The 18,008-nt window shown below is 42.9% G+C and overlaps 2 protein-coding genes across 2 annotated transcripts in view; both read left to right on the top strand.

Annotated features, from left to right (window-relative positions):
* The window catches only part of cfap61 (cilia and flagella associated protein 61), a 51,817-nt gene extending 37,821 nt beyond the window's left edge, over positions 1 to 13,996 (top strand). The window contains exons 25-26 of the mRNA XM_071369723.1: positions 11,523 to 11,619; positions 11,760 to 13,996. Of these exons, the coding sequence (XP_071225824.1) occupies positions 11,523 to 11,619; positions 11,760 to 11,960 (298 nt within the window). The 3' untranslated portion in view covers positions 11,961 to 13,996. The remainder of the gene's footprint in view (positions 1 to 11,522; positions 11,620 to 11,759) is intronic.
* Positions 13,997 to 14,270: 274 nt separating this feature from the next.
* On the top strand, positions 14,271 to 16,833 carry LOC139556153 (insulinoma-associated protein 1a-like). The gene has a single exon (XM_071369725.1). It carries the CDS (start codon positions 14,620 to 14,622, stop codon positions 15,988 to 15,990), a length of 1,371 nt encoding a protein of 456 aa, XP_071225826.1. The 5' UTR covers positions 14,271 to 14,619; the 3' UTR covers positions 15,991 to 16,833.
* The last annotated feature ends 1,175 nt before the right edge of the window (positions 16,834 to 18,008 follow it).

Below are 18,008 nucleotides of genomic sequence, written 5' to 3'. Positions count from 1 at the left end.
TATGCCAGATTGATTGCTATGACATGCTATTCTATAAAATTATTTCTCCGTAATTAATATTACCTGATTGAACTAATCATGTAAATATTAATTAACTAGAGAGGGACACCACGAAAGAATATTTATAGAGCTGTTATCTTTCGAATAAACTCTTAAAGATTTTGTAATATTTTACTAAATAGCCGTCACATTAATCGTCATTATATTCAGTCTCATCTGAAAGTTGTAAGTCCTTGATTGTCTGCAAGAATCCTGGCTAACAAGTTGAATCAGCAATACAAAATTGGGTTTAATTATTTATTTACTAAATACCTAACTAATCACACAGAATCACACATATACAATTAAATCATAACTTGATCACAAATTACGTCATACAGAAAACGTCCCTAGCGGGCGGAATAGATATGACAGCTTGTTACACAAAGGGAATGGGCTGAGTCTTAGTGAAAGAGCGGGAGATTCGGAACAGGGCAAAAGCTGTGCTCTCGTAAATATAGTATCTTATGCATTCTAAATTACCGCCCATTTGACAAGGAAAATGCAATACATATTTACTCTGAGCTGCGCTTCAGTAGGTTGGTGGTAGATTGAAGGCCGTATCGACAACCCGAGTCCTCTGTCCTTTGGAGAACGTCTCTGGTAGTCACGGGAGACGTTGTAGTAACGTTGTGGGTAGTAGACGGGATACTCGGACTGTCCTTCCTAACCTGCGTTTGTAGCAGCTGTTGCCAACTCAACGGCTAGGAGATATCACTTCTGTAGTGAACACGAGTTCAAAGTTCATACCATTCACAATCAAAGTCCATGCTGATGTTGGCCTAGTTCTGTAGTTATTGTCTGAACCATCTTGACATCGGATCGTCATCCAAAATGTACCCGGAACAGGAAGTTACATTTTTGTCACTGGCTTTATATAGTGGAGGTAGAGGGGTGTGTCTGAAAAGTCTATTACCCAGGTCTCTTCACAGGGGCGGGCCCCTGGTTGAGCAGAAGCCAAATTTATGAAAACACAGATCTCTCATTTGGAAGGTAAAATTACATTTCACCTCTTCACAAACAATGTCATATTCAAACATTTGAATTAAACAACAATTCCATGTGAATCCGATACCTCTGACGTTTAGACTTTTCACAGTAGCGTTTATGTCATTCTATCATTGATGAGAATGTGTCAGAGGGCAACCGAACTGACATAATATACCTTAAGTACCACCGCATATGTACAGTTGGTTGGACTACCAGAATATAGTTCATTTCCCCCAACTTCTGATGTTACCCAGAATCTCTATGTTAACCCATGGGTTTCCTTATGTCACATCAGTTATAGTGGGGAGAGAGAAAAAGGGGGAAAGAGGTATTTATGACTGTCGTAAACCTACCCCCAACCCAACGTCATGACAGTCCCCCCATGTTGGGTTCAATCTTGCGATTAACCTGCATGTTGCAAACCAACATACAAATGACCGTGGGTTGTCCTGGTTGTGGACCATCGTTGTGGTCCCCATCTGGTGGTCGACCCAGGTAGGGTTTCTGCGAATGAAGAAGTCTGCTCCATGGCTGGACAGCAGATGTCCAGTTGGTGATCGCTGTGGCAGTCCCCCCTCTGGTGTGGTCGACCCGGGTAGGGTGTCTGCAAATGAAGAAGTCTGCTTCATGGCTGGACAGCAGATGTCCAGTTGGTGATCGCTGTTGCAGTCCCCCCTCTGGTGTGGTCGACCCGGGTAGGGTGTCTGCAAATGAAGAAGTCTGCTTCATGGCTGGACAGCAGATGTCCAGTTGGTGATCGCTGTTGCAGTCCCCCCTCTGGTGTGGTCGACCCGGGTAGGGTGTCTGCAAATGAAGAAGTCTGCTCCATGGCTGGACAGCAGATTTCCAGTTGGTGATCGCTGTCGCAGTCCCCCCTCTGGTGTGGTCGACCCGGGTAGGGTGTCTGCAAATGAAGAAGTCTGCTCCATGGCTGGGCAGCGGAGGTCCGGATTGGGATCGCCGTTCCGGGCCCGTCGTCTGGTCGTCCAGACTGGAAGATCTGGGCAGTAACTTAGGCAGATGTTAACAACGCACACACACTCATGAAATATGTCATTACATTTCCTCCCAAATGAGCGGCGTTGTGGCACTAACTGATGGTTGTATGGGGAAGTTGTTTATGGCTCTATCACTTTCTACATGCCGAAGAAAATGAAACAAAATGAAATGAAAGCATAAACAAAACAAAATATAGTTATGCCACCTTAACCATCTAATTGGACTGTATTCTATCTACGTCCATGGTCTTGGCAAAATGACCCTATCATGGCATTGTCTAATGTCATATCTAGGGCTCTTCTAATTTGCGGGGTGTTGGTTAGGGTACTATCCTAAGTTGATAACTATATGATACGTCTACAGCTGTAAGGCACTAGTTTTGGGTAGTCTACAGGGATGACCTATGGACTTCTGAGAAGAAAACTGGTGAGTGCTGTAGCTGTAGAGTTAAAGGCCTCAAAATAAATGTTCAACTTTACTAAGGCTGGTATTTTGCTCGGACCCTTAAGTGATCCTAGCATAAATCCTAATTGGATGTTCCGTTGTACATGTGCGTTTATGCGTACGCAAGCACACATGTCAAGGGAAGGAAACCAAGTATCCTGGCAGATTACAACTTGTTCAGAATGAGTCTGACGTAGTCAGGTAATTTTCAGGTCAATGCCTGGAGGTCAGTCAGAATTGGTGTCGAGGGAGTCTGTAGTGGTTTTACTACCAGTCACTGTCTTCCACTATTGTAGTGGCAGTAGGTATGAGGAAGTATTCTTCATAGCTATGTTATCCACGGAGGAGCTAACCTCATGACGGAAGTACTAAGTATTAGACCAGTCGTACATGGTGTGATCGTGGTTCCTGCCTTCTAATAACTTTTCTCCTGAACGGAGGGTTCTATTTATTAGTGGCGTGTGTAACCATTGGAAGAGTGCAACGGAGATTCCCTTCCCCGCGCTGCACTCTGAGTGACTCAGACTCAGTCGCTGTTATCAAAAGCAATTTAAGTGAGGTTACTAATCCTCTTACTGAGTGTTGCTGGACTGACTGTGGTATTGGTACTGGTACTCAAGGGGTCCAGTCGTCCTACCGATTTATTCTGAAATGTTATCCTACAGGAATACATGATTAGAGCATTTTACTAGTTGTCTTGTAGTGACTACTACACATGGCAAGGAATGATTATTGTTGCCATTTGTTTTGGAGGTGGGCAAGTCCACTAGACTTCCTTTACGACCAGTGTGGTACACCTCAGTAATATCTTAGATGTGTTCTAAGATAATCCCCGTCTAGGGGCCTGTCTGCTCCTCACTGTTCTCAAATGGGAGTTTACAACTAGATTTGATTTATGCTCTGGCGGCCTCGTACGGTGTTGTCCGTAGTCTCGACCCCCCCACCGGCCTCGATAAGGCTCATCATGGGTCTGGGATACTATTCCCCCCCTTTGCGTCTCGGGACCCCCCCACCAGCATGTGGTGTTGGTATCCGAGGCGCAAACGAAAGGTTCGGACCCTATGTACGAGTTGTCAGTGGCCGCGTTATTATGAGAATGGCTGCAACCTTTCAACCAAATCTCCTGGTGTTTGTGCTTCAACACCCTCAGTGGCTGTCGAGGTCTGTCAGTCACCACCGCGACCGCGTGTGGCAACCTCTTCAGTACCTGCGAACTGAGACGAGGATATCGGTCTGTGATATCGCAAAGTGTTTCACCAGTGGGAGTCAACGGGTCAGTTGCTGGACTGACGCCATTATTGTCATTGTAGGGGTTGACAGTCCCCCACAAAGCGGAAGGTGTGTCATCGGAAGCAGAGTATACTCTGCGCATCAATGTTTTTCTTGCTGAGACGGCCGCAGTGCTTGCGGAAGTGTCCGAAGGGCAAGAGAAGTTCATCTCAACTACCGTATTGCATGACTGCAAGGAGGAGGGAAGTAGCTCATTCACAGAGACAGCTGGCTCGAAAACATGACAAGAATTGTCAATCAGATTGGCTGATGGAATGCGTTGAGATATCGTAATATCTCCTTGGATCGGATTCTGCACCAAGTGTTTTTTAAACGTCTTTTTCCCAAGGGGTGCTTCCGACAGATACCCCTCGTGACTGACTGCGTTGCAGCTAGCGTTAGGGAAAGACAGTGTGGTCGGTGGAGAAGGCACGGTAGCCTGTGACCATACCTGGTTGGTTTTCCAATCCATCAACGGGAGTAACCGATCCATCAAGTCTGCTCCAAGTAGCATGGGTACAGTTTCGAGGCTAGTGACATACACAGGGTGGACGAGCGATATGTCCTTGAAGTGTAGTTTCAGCATGACTCTCCATGTGAGAGGCGAGGTAGTCTGAGTGACTCCTCGAAGTGTAGTGTCGCATCGTTCCACTTTTAACCAACGTTTAGTTGGCTTCAAAGCCCTTTTTAGATCATCAAACAATGTTTGAGAGATGAGTGATATTGTCGCACCCGAATCAATTAGCGCATGACAAGTTAAGCAGTCCTCCAGGACTGTTTCCAGGTATGGTCGTTTCGATTCGTGTTTAGTGGACATATTCCCCACAAAGTGAAGTTGTCTTTCGCAACAACGTGATGTGTCAATTCTGTTCAAGGTGGAAGCAGATTGACTTTTACGATTTTGAGTGGGCTTGGCTTTACCGAAGCGTTTGACCTTTTTCTTCGCAACCTTTGTATCAGAGTTTATAGACAAAGCCCGTGGGCTTGTTTCTTGGTCAATCGGGCCCTGGATAGGGTCTCGAGTGAAAGCAGGAGGGATTTGAATTTTAACGTCCTTGCTGTGGGTGTTAATTCCTGCGGACCTGGAGTCCGGTAATTCCCTGTCTAGTCCTTGTGACTTATCTTTTACCCTTTTCTCAAATGTTTCTCGCTTTAGTTCTTCACGTAGTGGAACTTCTGGAGAACATTGGTCTACGTTTTGATCATCCTTCAACCCTTTGTTACCCTTGTGCTCTGACACTTTGTGTGGGTTGGGTGCAGGAACGTAGTGAACAGGTCGATTGTAGCGGTAGTCGTTTTGATGGCGACGTGCTTTACAGTTATTTCGACCGCGGAGGTTATTGGAATCATGGTTTCGTGGTAGAAACTGTTGTTGTGCGTCATCTCTTAACGCTCCAATACCTGATAATGCACCCTCTGACTGGAGTGAGTGCTCCTGGTCAAACTTCAAAACCGAGTGGTCAGGGCTCTTGGCGTTGCGAGCTTTTAATGCCTCAAAAGCTGTGCTTGCAAGCTCTCTGAGTTGTAAGATAGGCAAGCCAATGTGGGCTGCAGTGCCCAAGTAGGTAATGAAGGTGGGATACATGTTCGACAGGAACATTTGTTTAAATGGTAACAGGTCTTCCATGCCTGTTTCAGTGAGTAGGCCAAAGTAAGCTGAACGAAGCCTATGATAGTAAGCTTGTGGGTGCTCATTCCGAGCTTGTTTGACCGTGTTAGCCAGTGAGCTATCGTGTTTGCGAGTTGCAGAACCACTGAATTCTAATTTCAAAGCTGTGGCAAGTTTAGCGTAGTCATTTAGCACGTGTTGCTGTTGTAGGCGAATGAACCTTGTCACGTGTCTATTTGACGTTCGCTTCAACAGGTAAACCCTGTCAGAACCCGTAGCGTTCGGGTAGCCATCCAACGCGTCCTCTATGTCAGCTAGGAACGTTTCAGTATCGTTTGGCTGACCTGGAACGGGGTCAAAGGTGGGGAAATACTTGACGAGTTTGTCAAGGTATTCCGCGTCAAGCGGGCGGGCTTTATCCTGTGGGGAAAGTGGGGCCAAAAGGCCAAGAGGAGAAGCCAAGCTTTGGCTTTGTTGGCCAAGAGGCGCCATATTACTCAGTGCCGAATGGCCAAGCGGAGAAGACTGGGGGACACCTGACGGAGGCAATGTCTGAAACCTATCGTCTTCACTCCTTTGAGTACCGGGCTCCGGTTGCTTGGATGGATAGTCACGCTGTAGAGCGTGACCCTTCTGGACTTCCTCCAGATGGTACCTAAGGGTGGTATTCTGCTGCATTGCAGAGTCCACTTGAGCGCTTAGAGTACTGATTTTGGACACGTGAGTGTCGCACTTGCTCCTTTCGGTCTCAAACTTATCTGTCATGGCTTGCAGATAGATGTCTTGAGTACGGAGCGAGAGATTCAGTGATGAGATTTCTTCCGCTTGTTTAGAAATCAAGATTTCCATCTTCATCGCCCGAGTTCTCTCATCATTCATTTGGTCAGCGACTTCAATGAGTTCTGCTGATTTGTCATCCAACTTCGTCATTGTGTTCATCAACTGATCGTCTTTGGTCTGCAGAATTTTGAGTAGCGCCGTGTTACTCTGAGTAACGTTCAACAAAACTGCCTGCATGTTATCAAATTGCGCGCTCCTATTTGTAGATAACTCAACAGATTTATCTAGTTTGGAGTGGACCACCTCGTATTTAGTTTTGGCTAAATCGAGTTGTTCCTGGAGACGACGATTTTGTTGAAGAGTTTGTGCTCGTTCATCGTCATAAGTATTTGCAATTGCTTTCAATTGTTCAGATTTCAAACGCAGTTCCTCGACTAGCAGAATGTTTTCATTTCCTGCTTTTGTCAATAGTGGCTCAGTTCTCTCCACCTGTACCCTAATGCTAGCCACGACTGGCACGTGCTTCAGCTGTGCACGGTGGTATTGAACCGATGCCACATTTTTATGGCGATACATCAGTGCAAAAGTGGGGAGAACCGTCACAAAGCCTGTGTTTGATGGTTGATTTTGGAGAGCGTTCGCAATTTCGGCTGTTTTTTCGCTAATGGCATAATTAGGGTTGGTATCGCTGCTGAGGTCAGAGATCAATCCTTTTATGGGTGGAGGTTCACTACTTAGCGGAGGAGTGGTGACCACCTCCTTTGGTAGCTTGCACATTATTAGAATTATTTAGAGGAAATTTTTCACTAAATTTATTCAAAGTTTGGATTTGGAATTAATTGGAAGCTGCAAAGACAAGTTTAATCTATTTATAGATGTTGACAAACTACCAGTACTGTACCAGTAATGTGGAAGTTGGACGTGAATGAATTTGCAAAAGCAAATTGAATTAATTAATCAATGCCAATGATTAATCCTACCTGTGTAGGCTCTGGGTATTAAACTTTAATTAACATGAGATGTGGCTTCATCTAGGTTAATATGATAAGTTTAAAAGTGTCTCATTTGATTGGAAGAACATTAAATTATGTTCAACAATTTAACTTATTAAATTGAATGAGACGATAATCCATACAATCTCTGTTGATTGGATATCATAAGTGTAAACAGAGACCAAATGTTTGGAACATTCAACACTGTGGCACTTCTCCCTAAGGCCGAAACCACATGGGATTCCCGCTGGGCGGGGCTTCTGTCAATACTGGATACTGAATGGGTTTTGAAAAACCCAAATTTTACTGATTGATCAATTTAATGATAAATCAAACCTGTATAGGCAATTTGTGAATTAAACTTTAATTAACCTGAGAAGTGCTTAATCTAGGTTAGTTTGGAAAAAGTTTGCAATGTCTTATTTAGAGAACTCAACAATTTGGATATTATTTAAAATATCTATTTCAGAATGTAAATGGCCAGATTTACACTTATTAGTTCAATTGGATAAGACATTGATATTCGTCTGGAAGTCATAAGTAATGACTTGAGTGTGACCTGAATAATTCTTCATGAACGAATATACTGGCACACTTCAGCGGCCAATGATTTCACACGATGAAATCAAACGGAACTACCCGCGTGCGGGACTTCCGTTCCGCGAGGCGGAGGAATTTCAGCGTGGCACCAGAAAAATAATGGCTCTTTTCCCTTGTTAGCTTTAGCACCTCGTGCCAGCTAACCCTCCTTTGTGCCTGAAAATGTAGCACGTAGGATTCCCTTTGCAAGGGAAAGGTTTTACTAATAACGTATTATGTTCAAACCCTTTTCGGCGTTTTTTGACGATGTTTTAACCGGAACACGCGGCAAACATGAAATGCACCGAGAGAGATAATATTATCGCTGGTCGAGCTATATCTCCTGAATTTCAATCGGTTGGCTCTTCGTCCTCGCTCGAGAAATTAATAATGACCTCCCCTACCAGCGTATGAAACGCGTCAGGCAGAAATAGCCCTGTGTTTGGCCAAACGCACTATTTCTCAGATTTCTATAAATTAGCTTTTTCAGCCTACAAGAAATGTATTCGCTTACGTTGTCCACTGACTACGTCAGAGAACAACGTGGGGCGGGGAATCTCCGCGCACACACATCCAACAATGCTTGTCTATCACTCCAAAAATTTGTATAATAAATTTGGTATATTATGGAATCTGCTTTTCAATTTTATACAGGCTGAATCAAAATGAAAGCCTCATTCTATCTTAGACTCCTCACACGGGGCACCATTATGTCGTGTCTTTGACTATGCCAGATTGATTGCTATGACATGCTATTCTATAAAATTATTTCTCCGTAATTAATATTACCTGATTGAACTAATCATGTAAATATTAATTAACTAGAGAGGGACACCACGAAAGAATATTTATAGAGCTGTTATCTTTGGAATAAACTCTTAAAGATTTTGTAATATTTTACTAAATAGCCGTCACATTAATCGTCATTATATTCAGTCTCATCTGAAAGTTGTAAGTCCTTGATTGTCTGCAAGAATCCTGGCTAACAAGTTGAATCAGCAATACAAAATTGGGTTTAATTATTTATTTACTAAATACCTAACTAATCACACAGAATCACACATATACAATTAAATCATAACTTGATCACAAATTACGTCATACAGAAAACGTCCCTAGCGGGCGGAATAGATATGACAGCTTGTTACACAAAGGGAATGGGCTGAGTCTTAGTGAAAGAGCGGGAGATTCGGAACAGGGCAAAAGCTGTGCTCTCGTAAATATAGTATCTTATGCATTCTAAATTACCGCCCATTTGACAAGGAAAATGCAATACATATTTACTCTGAGCTGCGCTTCAGTAGGTTGGTGGTAGATTGAAGGCCGTATCGACAACCCGAGTCCTCTGTCCTTTGGAGAACGTCTCTGGTAGTCACGGGAGACGTTGTAGTAACGTTGTGGGTAGTAGACGGGATACTCGGACTGTCCTTCCTAACCTGCGTTTGTAGCAGCTGTTGCCAACTCAACGGCTAGGAGATATCACTTCTGTAGTGAACACGAGTTCAAAGTTCATACCATTCACAATCAAAGTCCATGCTGATGTTGGCCTAGTTCTGTAGTTATTGTCTGAACCATCTTGACATCGGATCGTCATCCAAAATGTACCCGGAGAGGAAGTTACATTTTTGTCACTGGCTTTATATAGTGGAGGTAGAGGGGTGTGTCTGAAAAGTCTATTACCCAGGTCTCTTCACAGGGGCGGGCCCCTGGTTGAGCAGAAGCCAAATTTATGAAAACACAGATCTCTCATTTGGAAGGTAAAATTACATTTCACCTCTTCACAAACAATGTCATATTCAAACATTTGAATTAAACAACAATTCCATGTGAATCCGATACCTCTGACGTTTAGACTTTTCACAGTAGCGTTTATGTCATTCTATCATTGATGAGAATGTGTCAGAGGGCAACCGAACTGACATAATATACCTTATTAAGTACCACCGCATATGTACAGTTGGTTGGACTACCAGAATATAGTTCATTTCCCCCAACTTCTGATGTTACCCAGAACCTCTATGTTAACCCATGGGTTTCCTTATGTCACATCAGTTATAGTGGGGAGAGAGAAAAAGGGGGAAAGAGGTATTTATGACTGTCGTAAACCTACCCCCAACCCAACGTCATGACAGTAAGCAGCTTGGTTTGAAGAAATCAACTGTGGGAGCAATTATTAGGAAATGGAAGACATACAAGACCACTGATAATCTCCCTCGATCTGGGGCTCCACGCAAGATCTCACCCCGTGGGGTCAAAATGATCACAAGAACGGTGAGCAAAAATCCCAGAACCACACGGGGGGACCTAGTGAATGACCTGCAGAGAGCTGGGACCAAAGTAACAAAGCCTACCATCAGTAACACACTACGCCGCCAGGGACTCAAATCCTGCAGTGCCAGACGTGTCCCCCTGCTTAAGCCAGTACATGTCCAGGCCCATCTGAAGTTTGCTAGAGAGCATTTGGATGATCCAGAAGAAGATTGGGAGAATGTCAGATGAAACCAAAATATAACTTTTTGGTAAAAACTCAACTCGTCGTGTTTGGAGGACAAAGAATGCTGAGTTGCATCCAAAGAACACCATACCTACTGTGAAGCATGGGGGTGGACAAATCATGCTTTGGGGCTGTTTTTCTGCAAAGGGACCAGGACAACTGATCCGTGTAAAGGAAAGAATGAATGGGGCCATGTATCGTGAGATTTTAAGTGAAAACCTCCTTCCATCAGCAAGGGCATTGAAGATGAAACATGGCTGGGTCTTTCAGCATGACAATGATCCCAAACACACTGCCCGGGCAACGAAGGAGTGGCTTCGTAAGAAGCATTTCAAGGTCCTGGAGTGGCCTAGCCAGTCTCCAGATCTTAACCCCATAGAAAATCTTTGGAGGGAGTTGAAAGTCCGTGTTGCCCAGCAACAGCCCCAAAACATCACTGCTCTAGAGGAGATCTGCATGGAGGAATGGGACAAAATACCAGCAACAGTGTGTGAAAACCTTGTGAAGACTTACAGAAAACGTTTGACCTCTGTCATTGCCAACAAAGGGTATATAACAAAGTATTGAGATAAACTTTTGTTATTAACCAAATACTTATTTTCCACCATAATTTGCAAATAAATGCATTAAAAATCCTACAATGTGATTTTCTGTTTTTTCTTTTCTCATTTTGTCTGTCATAGTTGAAGTGTACCTATGATGAAAATTACAGGCCTCTCTCATATTTTTAAGTGGGAGAACTTGCACAATTGGTGGCTGACTAAATACTTTTTTGCCCCACTGTAGTTACATTTCAAATGTTTACAGACAATACAAGTATGGTCAAGGAAAAAAGTAAATCAACGCACTGTCTTTATGTAAATCTGCATTTTGAGTAGGCAGCTCTCTCAGATGAAGTATGTCTTCAAGATACTGTTCCCTGTCAGTTTTTGCAGGTAGGCTAGTGTTTGGAGATCTGTGTTTGAGTGACCTCGTTTCTGATGTTTCAACACGCCATATATAGGAGCCATTGTCCCTGGGTCTAATCTATTAATGCAGGTTCCCAATCTGCTTCTTCTGCTCTGTGGAGAAGCTTAGCCACCCTGCCGTGTTCATAAGGCTCTCTAACACTTACTACATCTGGATTCATCACTGGCCCTTGTCATGGCTCTGAATGAGGCCACTCTCAATGTCATTATTGGAGCTGACTGAACACATCATCAACTGTTAAAATAATGAATTGTCCATGCTGTTGCTGTTCTGTTGGGGGTTCTTAGGGGAATGCACTAAATGTGTGTGTGTGTGTGCATGTGCGTGCGTGTGTGTGTGTATGTGTATGTGTTGGTAGTTATTTCAGGGAGAAATGGTGCCTGGCGATATATCATGATCGCTTTTCAGACTTTGAGCTGGAAATGCACCAGATAATGGAATCAACTAAAGTGCAGGTTGGATTTGTCTCATCTTTCTCCATTCACATTCATATGGTTAATGTGTTGAACTGTTTGTCTACCGATACTATTTGTCATTGCTATGGTCTTTTTTGAGGGGGGGGGGCTTTTAACGAAGGCCTTCTCTCTTTCTCCAGGACCACAATGATGTGTCCATTTCAGAGCTCGTTCAGAGAATGATAGATGAGAAGCTGGACATTATTGAGGAACCGAACGTGTTTCTCAAGAAGGTGTTGGAAACAAGTGGGGGATTGGCTTCCTTGAAGATCAGCACTCTGAATTACCTGAGGTACAACAGGTACCACCTGACTATGTATGCCCAGCCTGGACTACTGTAACTGCTCCTACATCTTATCTTACCTCAACCCACATTTTAAATGACATATTCATCACATAGAAATATTCCATTGTTTTTATTTAATTAAAACGTTGTAGAATCATCCAACTGTAGTAAAAACATTGACATTCAATTGAGTTAATTTGAACAGAAAATACAGTAGCCAATGTTTTTAATAAATGTACTTGTGATTTTAGATAGACAATAATATTAGGTTATGTACACACTTTTAGCATGAACAAGAACACTAACTTGTAGTTGTCTTAATTTTATGAGAAGTTAAGGTTGACTGATTTGAGAAAACAGAGAAAACAAAACAATCCTCATTAAGTGTTATAATAAAGTCACAACGAATTGTCAAATTCAGCTTTCTCACATAACAGTTTTTGCTCAAATTCGCATTAAAGGTCACTTGTAATTGTAACTGCAACGGTTATTGGGATGACTGATACGACCTAGGCCTAGAGGAAAGTGGATTTAGTGAGTGGGAGGAGGGGTTCTATATTCTACAGCTGTATGGTAATGAGGCTCAAATCTTCACTGCCTCTCTGCGCAGCACACGCCAATGAACAAATAGCCGCACACGCGCCTCAAGGTATGGGATCGTTCAAGCGTTTATCAAATAGCTCGGTAAGATAAACGTTAATTGGTAGAATATATGAATCTATGAAATGACATGGCTCAATGACACCCAATGAATTGTGTCATCCCCTGGCTATTGAATAATTAGCCATTTTAATGCAAACAATTTCCCAGAGGAAGGCAATTTAAAAAGTATTTGAAAACATGGTATTCTAACATGACCTACAGTATAAGCCTATAATATAGGCCTATAGGTCATGTTAGAATACCATGTTTTCAAACACTTTTTAAAGATTTTACCTACTGAAAAAAATCTTTAATTATTATTTGCATCATTGTTTGGGCCTTGGATAATTACTTTTTTCCCTAACTGTAAATTAAATCTTCCAGATTTGTGTGATTGTTTTAATTCGTAACCTATTATGTGTGCTTTGATTCTTAATTATACTGGGGATATTTATTATTCAACCTCGAAGGAGATTTTGCCTCGACATATTTGCTGTTTCTGAATTAAGTCTATTGAGAATTTAAAAAGGAAACTTTCAGAATAGGCCTACTTGATCAGCAATAATTTCACGTAGCCCAATAATTTCACGTAATCTGAATTTCACGTTCAGATTAGTTTGAGCAACTTTATAGTTATATACATTTATATGCCTATTAATAACCGGAGAGGTCTATGCCATTCAAATCTCGTATTTGGTGAAATTCTGTCAACAGAAACAAAAAGACTTGGTAGACATCTGGCATGTGGTTTATCACACACATTATTATGGAATGAAATCTTGACGCATTTGCCAAACTAGACAAGTCTTCTCGTTCCTCGCCATGGTGGTGGATAGCCCTTAGGCTATATTTTAGATGGGATATGACCCTGAAGGAATTGGGTTTGACTGTTTTTAACGGAGAGATAATCATGGTATGGCCCATTTGAAGACGGTCGGCTTTGTCCAAACCACACTGATCACGCACAGCACGCGCCGACAATATCTATTGGCCAGATTGCTTTGTTGCACATTTTACCGTGCAATTTCCTTTTCAATCACAAGCGGGATACAGCTTGCAAAAGCGCTGCCATTGTAATGCAAAGCAGGGAACCCTGTTTCATTAATTATGTATGCGTAAAATGACTGATTCATATGTCCAGAGTTCAACTGTCGTATCCAACACATGTCGCTATGGATGCCTTGAAATGTTTCTTTGTTGCTTTTTTTTCTTTCTCTCCAATATAAATATTTGCTTGTTTGTTTTTTTTAAATGTGGTGTTTTAAAGGAATAGGCTATAGTTTAAACTTCGTATTGGTTGAACAATTTGTCGATTTTCTTTATCCTTGAATAAAGCTTAATAATTCTGCAATTGAAGCAGATTAAAACATGCAACTCAGCAATGTGTGTGTGTGTCTGCACAGAAGATACATTTTGGGTAGGCCAACTAATAAATAACATCAACCCCAACCATCTTTGTCATTGTCCGTTAAATCAGGCACCCCTCCCTAATTTTTATTTTAGATTCTAATGGTTGTTGTGTAGTGATGGACATCTCCTTTTTGGCAGATCTTTGTGTGCCCGACCCCTCCCCCCCGCATAAAGGAAGCACACAAAGCCGAGGCACGTGTGCATTTCTATGCAAACTCATCAGACCGTAAAAAGAGGAGGGTCCCGGCGTGTGCCTTCGATGGGACGAGGTTATGAGGGAGCAATGCGTGCATAGTAATATAAAAAAAACTCAGGTACATCTGCTTAGCAAGCTGCAAATCCTCCTATATTTCCACCCGAAACCAAGCCCTTCTCTCCACCCTCCCAAACCAACTCCGCAAATCCATAGGGATCTTAGTTCCATCTGATTGGTTGGGGTTGAGGCAACAAGGGGCGAGAACAATATCATAATTTCCCCTTAAAAAGAGTGCAGCTATGTCGTGATGAAAGCTTCTCGGGAGGAGAACGAATCAATAGCAGCCAGGGGAACGGTGAACAATCAGAGTGTCCGATGTGTCTGTAATAATAACCTGAACCTGGATTTTATTTCAACATAATCTGTGCGTCAACAGTGCCTTAATCTGTTTCCGTCCATCGCAAAAATGCCAAGAGGATTTTTAGTGAAAAGGAACAAGAAACCAAACCCTATGTCTTACAGGGTACGCTCTGATGAGGTGGAGCAGGGACAGCAAGCTTTCGCATCCTTCCCTGAGCGCGCAGATGCAGCATCCCTGTTCTGCGAGGCATCAGCCACAGCAGCAGCCCCCGGACAAGATGCTAAACCCGTTCAGTTTGGGAACCCGGAGGCAGTGTACCAGGTTCTCTACAGCCCCACCCGGCCCGTCAGTAAAGACCATGAACAGGGATATTTAGAGAGACATTTCAATCTCGGCTCACCGGTGTCTGCTGAATCCTTTCCCACACCTGCAGTGCTTACGACTTTAGATCCCCTCTTTGCCCCAGTGGACCTAAAAATCGGTACTAGTAATTGCAATCGGACCGGGACAACCACGAACCCAAATCTACCCGCTGTCACCGGGAATGGCACCAAAAGGCCTTCAAGCGACACCGAGCGTAAAAACAAGCCTCCATCAAAAAGAAACAAAGCTATCAAGAAACTACATTTCGAAGACGAGATGACCACATCACCCGTGCTTGGGCTAAAAATTAAAGAGGCTCCCATCGACCAAAAACCCAGACCACAGCCGGCAGCAGGTGACAAGCCTCTCGGTGAGTTCGTCTGTCAACTGTGCAGAGAAGCATATGGCGACCCCTTCGCGCTGGCCCAGCATAAGTGTTCCAGGATAGTGAGGGTTGAGTACAGATGCCCTGAATGTGATAAGGTTTTCAGCTGCCCGGCAAACCTAGCCTCCCACAGGCGCTGGCACAAACCAAAACCTCAAAATAACGCGTCAATGTCTGGTGCACAACATATTAAATCAGAGAGTGATAAGATGTGCACGCTCGACAAGGCTGTATCTGATGAAATAAAGGGCCGGAGTGATAGAGACACACCCAGCCCCGGGCTGTCAGAGTCGGGATCAGTTGGATCAGAGGAGGGTCTCTATGATTGTCATCACTGTGGGAAAAAGTTTAAACGCCAGGCATACCTAAGAAAGCACATCCTATCTCAACATGCCACAGCTTCCCACAATACCAGCAGTGAGGTCCACGATGCCTATCCCTTATCCCAAAACGAAGGAAAGCCGAGTGACAAAACTCCAAGCCACGCACCATTGAATCTGAGTTCCTCAGGGTGCCACCTGTGCCCTGTTTGTGGAGAGGACTTTCCCAACAGAGTCAACCAGGAGAGGCACATCCGTCTCCTCCACTCCTCGCAGGTATACCCATGCAAATACTGCCCTGCCATGTTCTACAGTTCTCCTGGACTTACACGGCACATCAACAAATGTCATCCCTCAGAAAACAGGCAGGTCATACTCCTTCAAATGCCTGTGCGACCAGCCTGTTAAACTGAAGAGATACCTGTGCCTTTACGCGTGGACGTCATACAGTATGCGTGAAGTTTGTCTCCGTCCTCGACCACTGCATTTAATAATGGGGGATTTAAAATCCCGTTTGGAGCTTGAATTATATATTTTTCAGACTCATCTTAGTTTATCTAAAGTACGTAAAGCATTAGACTGTTAACTTATTTTTCTAGGATCTCTGCACAAGTGCTTTTGCATTAGCTTCTAGACCTAAGAAAGGCATATCCTAGCTGTACCGTTGTCATAAAATTGCCTTTTAATTCACAGGCTGGAAATGTATCTATCACTTTATTAGCTTGTGAATCTGTGGACATTCAATTTTAGCTTTGTCTCTGAACATAATACAATTTGAAAGGTTTGCCCTAGTGTAGCCATCAATGCCTTGGATTAGAGCTCATGTACACTCCTGCTGTAAAACTGCCTTAATTTATATGTCGAATAATGATTGTTTTTAATGTCTTATTTATCATTGGCCAGATATTGTATCATTATTGTTATTTTACACGTGTATTGCCAATGTACTACACATAAAACCATCATGGTTATTTTCTATTTATTTATTTATTGAATTGATCTTATGTAAATTATGTTTTGTGTGATTTATGTGAGACTTATTCATGTATTTTTTCATGCCATAGCCAAATTATCCTTTTGACTTATTTATTTCAAGTTTACGTAGATACCGAGGATGGTGTATAAGTAATCGATTGACCCTGAGCTTATAAAAAATTCTCTTCAATGCTCTTAAATGAAATCCAGTTTTTTTGCTCTGATTGTTTTATAACTATTAGCTATATGTCTAAATAATAAAAGCAAAAAAATCTATATTGTTTGACTAACTTGAATCCAAGAAAATTCTGTTTTCTGACCTGAGCTTGTAGCTTCAGGATCATGCAGCCACAGTGGTGGTGTTATTATAGTGCATTTCACTATTGTCAGAAAGTAAGTGGACGTGGCCTGGTCTTGGCCCTGCATGGTCAGTCAGTGAGGGAGTACAGGGTAGTGCAGGTGTTCAGCAGGTTGAGTTTGTTTTGTCTGTCTTCCTAAAAGGCTCCCCCTCAACACATTGACTCTTTGACTCAGGCTATAATCCTCACACCGGAGGCAGCCTCCATTAGCAACATCCCATAGTTCAGCAGCACAGAGCAGACCAACAGGAAGCAGAGATGGCACTACTGCACCAGAGAGTGGTGGGCGGCTGTTTATTTCTCACTGCATCCAGTGGAGGCTGCTGAGGCGAGGATTGCTCATAATAATGGCTGAAATGGAGTGAATGGAATGGTATCAAACACATGTTTTGGACATCATTCCATTCACTCCATTCCAGTCATTATACTCCACTCCAGTTATTATTATTAGCTGTCCTCCCCTCAGCAGCCTCCACTGACTGCATCCCATCACATAGTGCAGCACATGGCAGAGTATAGTTGGAGGGAATACTGGCTCCTGTCACTCTAGGGCTCAATTGAAGTCACATACATGTTTAAGACATTTTGTTTGTTGTAATAATCCTTCAGTCCATGCAACTATAATGAGAATCCACATAATATTAATTATTTAATTACACTGTAACTGGCTTAGTGACAATGCTGAGTATAATGCTTTAAAGTAATTAAGGGATTTTTTTTTTACTACTAAGGGTAAGCTCCCACTACACCTCATAGCCACCTGGGCTCCACCTGGTTCTCCATGGCAACCAGATCTCTGGAGGAGTAGAAAGATGTGACAACCGAGCCAGCCACACCCTTACACAGTAACTGCTGCTGGTGGTAGAGAACTGCAAGCTGTCAATTGCACATATTATGCTCACTGTCACTAAGAGTGGCATGGTCAGAAACCTAAGGCATGGCCCTATAAGCTTGTAAATAATCAGAACCCCCCCAAAACTTGATTGAGCTGGATGATAAAAACATAAAATGAATACAGTAAGAAGTGAGTATGGATATACCACTGAAAATGGAAAAGGTTTCTAAACTGGAATGGGTAGATGTAAGCAAGTT

This window comes from Salvelinus alpinus, chromosome 27 (genome assembly GCF_045679555.1).
Source record: "Salvelinus alpinus chromosome 27, SLU_Salpinus.1, whole genome shotgun sequence".
Classification (NCBI taxonomy): domain Eukaryota; kingdom Metazoa; phylum Chordata; class Actinopteri; order Salmoniformes; family Salmonidae; genus Salvelinus; species Salvelinus alpinus.
Note: the sequence above shows the minus strand (reverse complement) of the source record. Positions and strands in the feature narration are given on the sequence as shown.

Coding starts and splice junctions, on each gene's coding strand:
- LOC139556153 (XM_071369725.1), top strand. CDS start 14,620: ATGCCAAGAGGATTTTTAGTGAAAAGGAACAAGAAACCAAACCCTATG.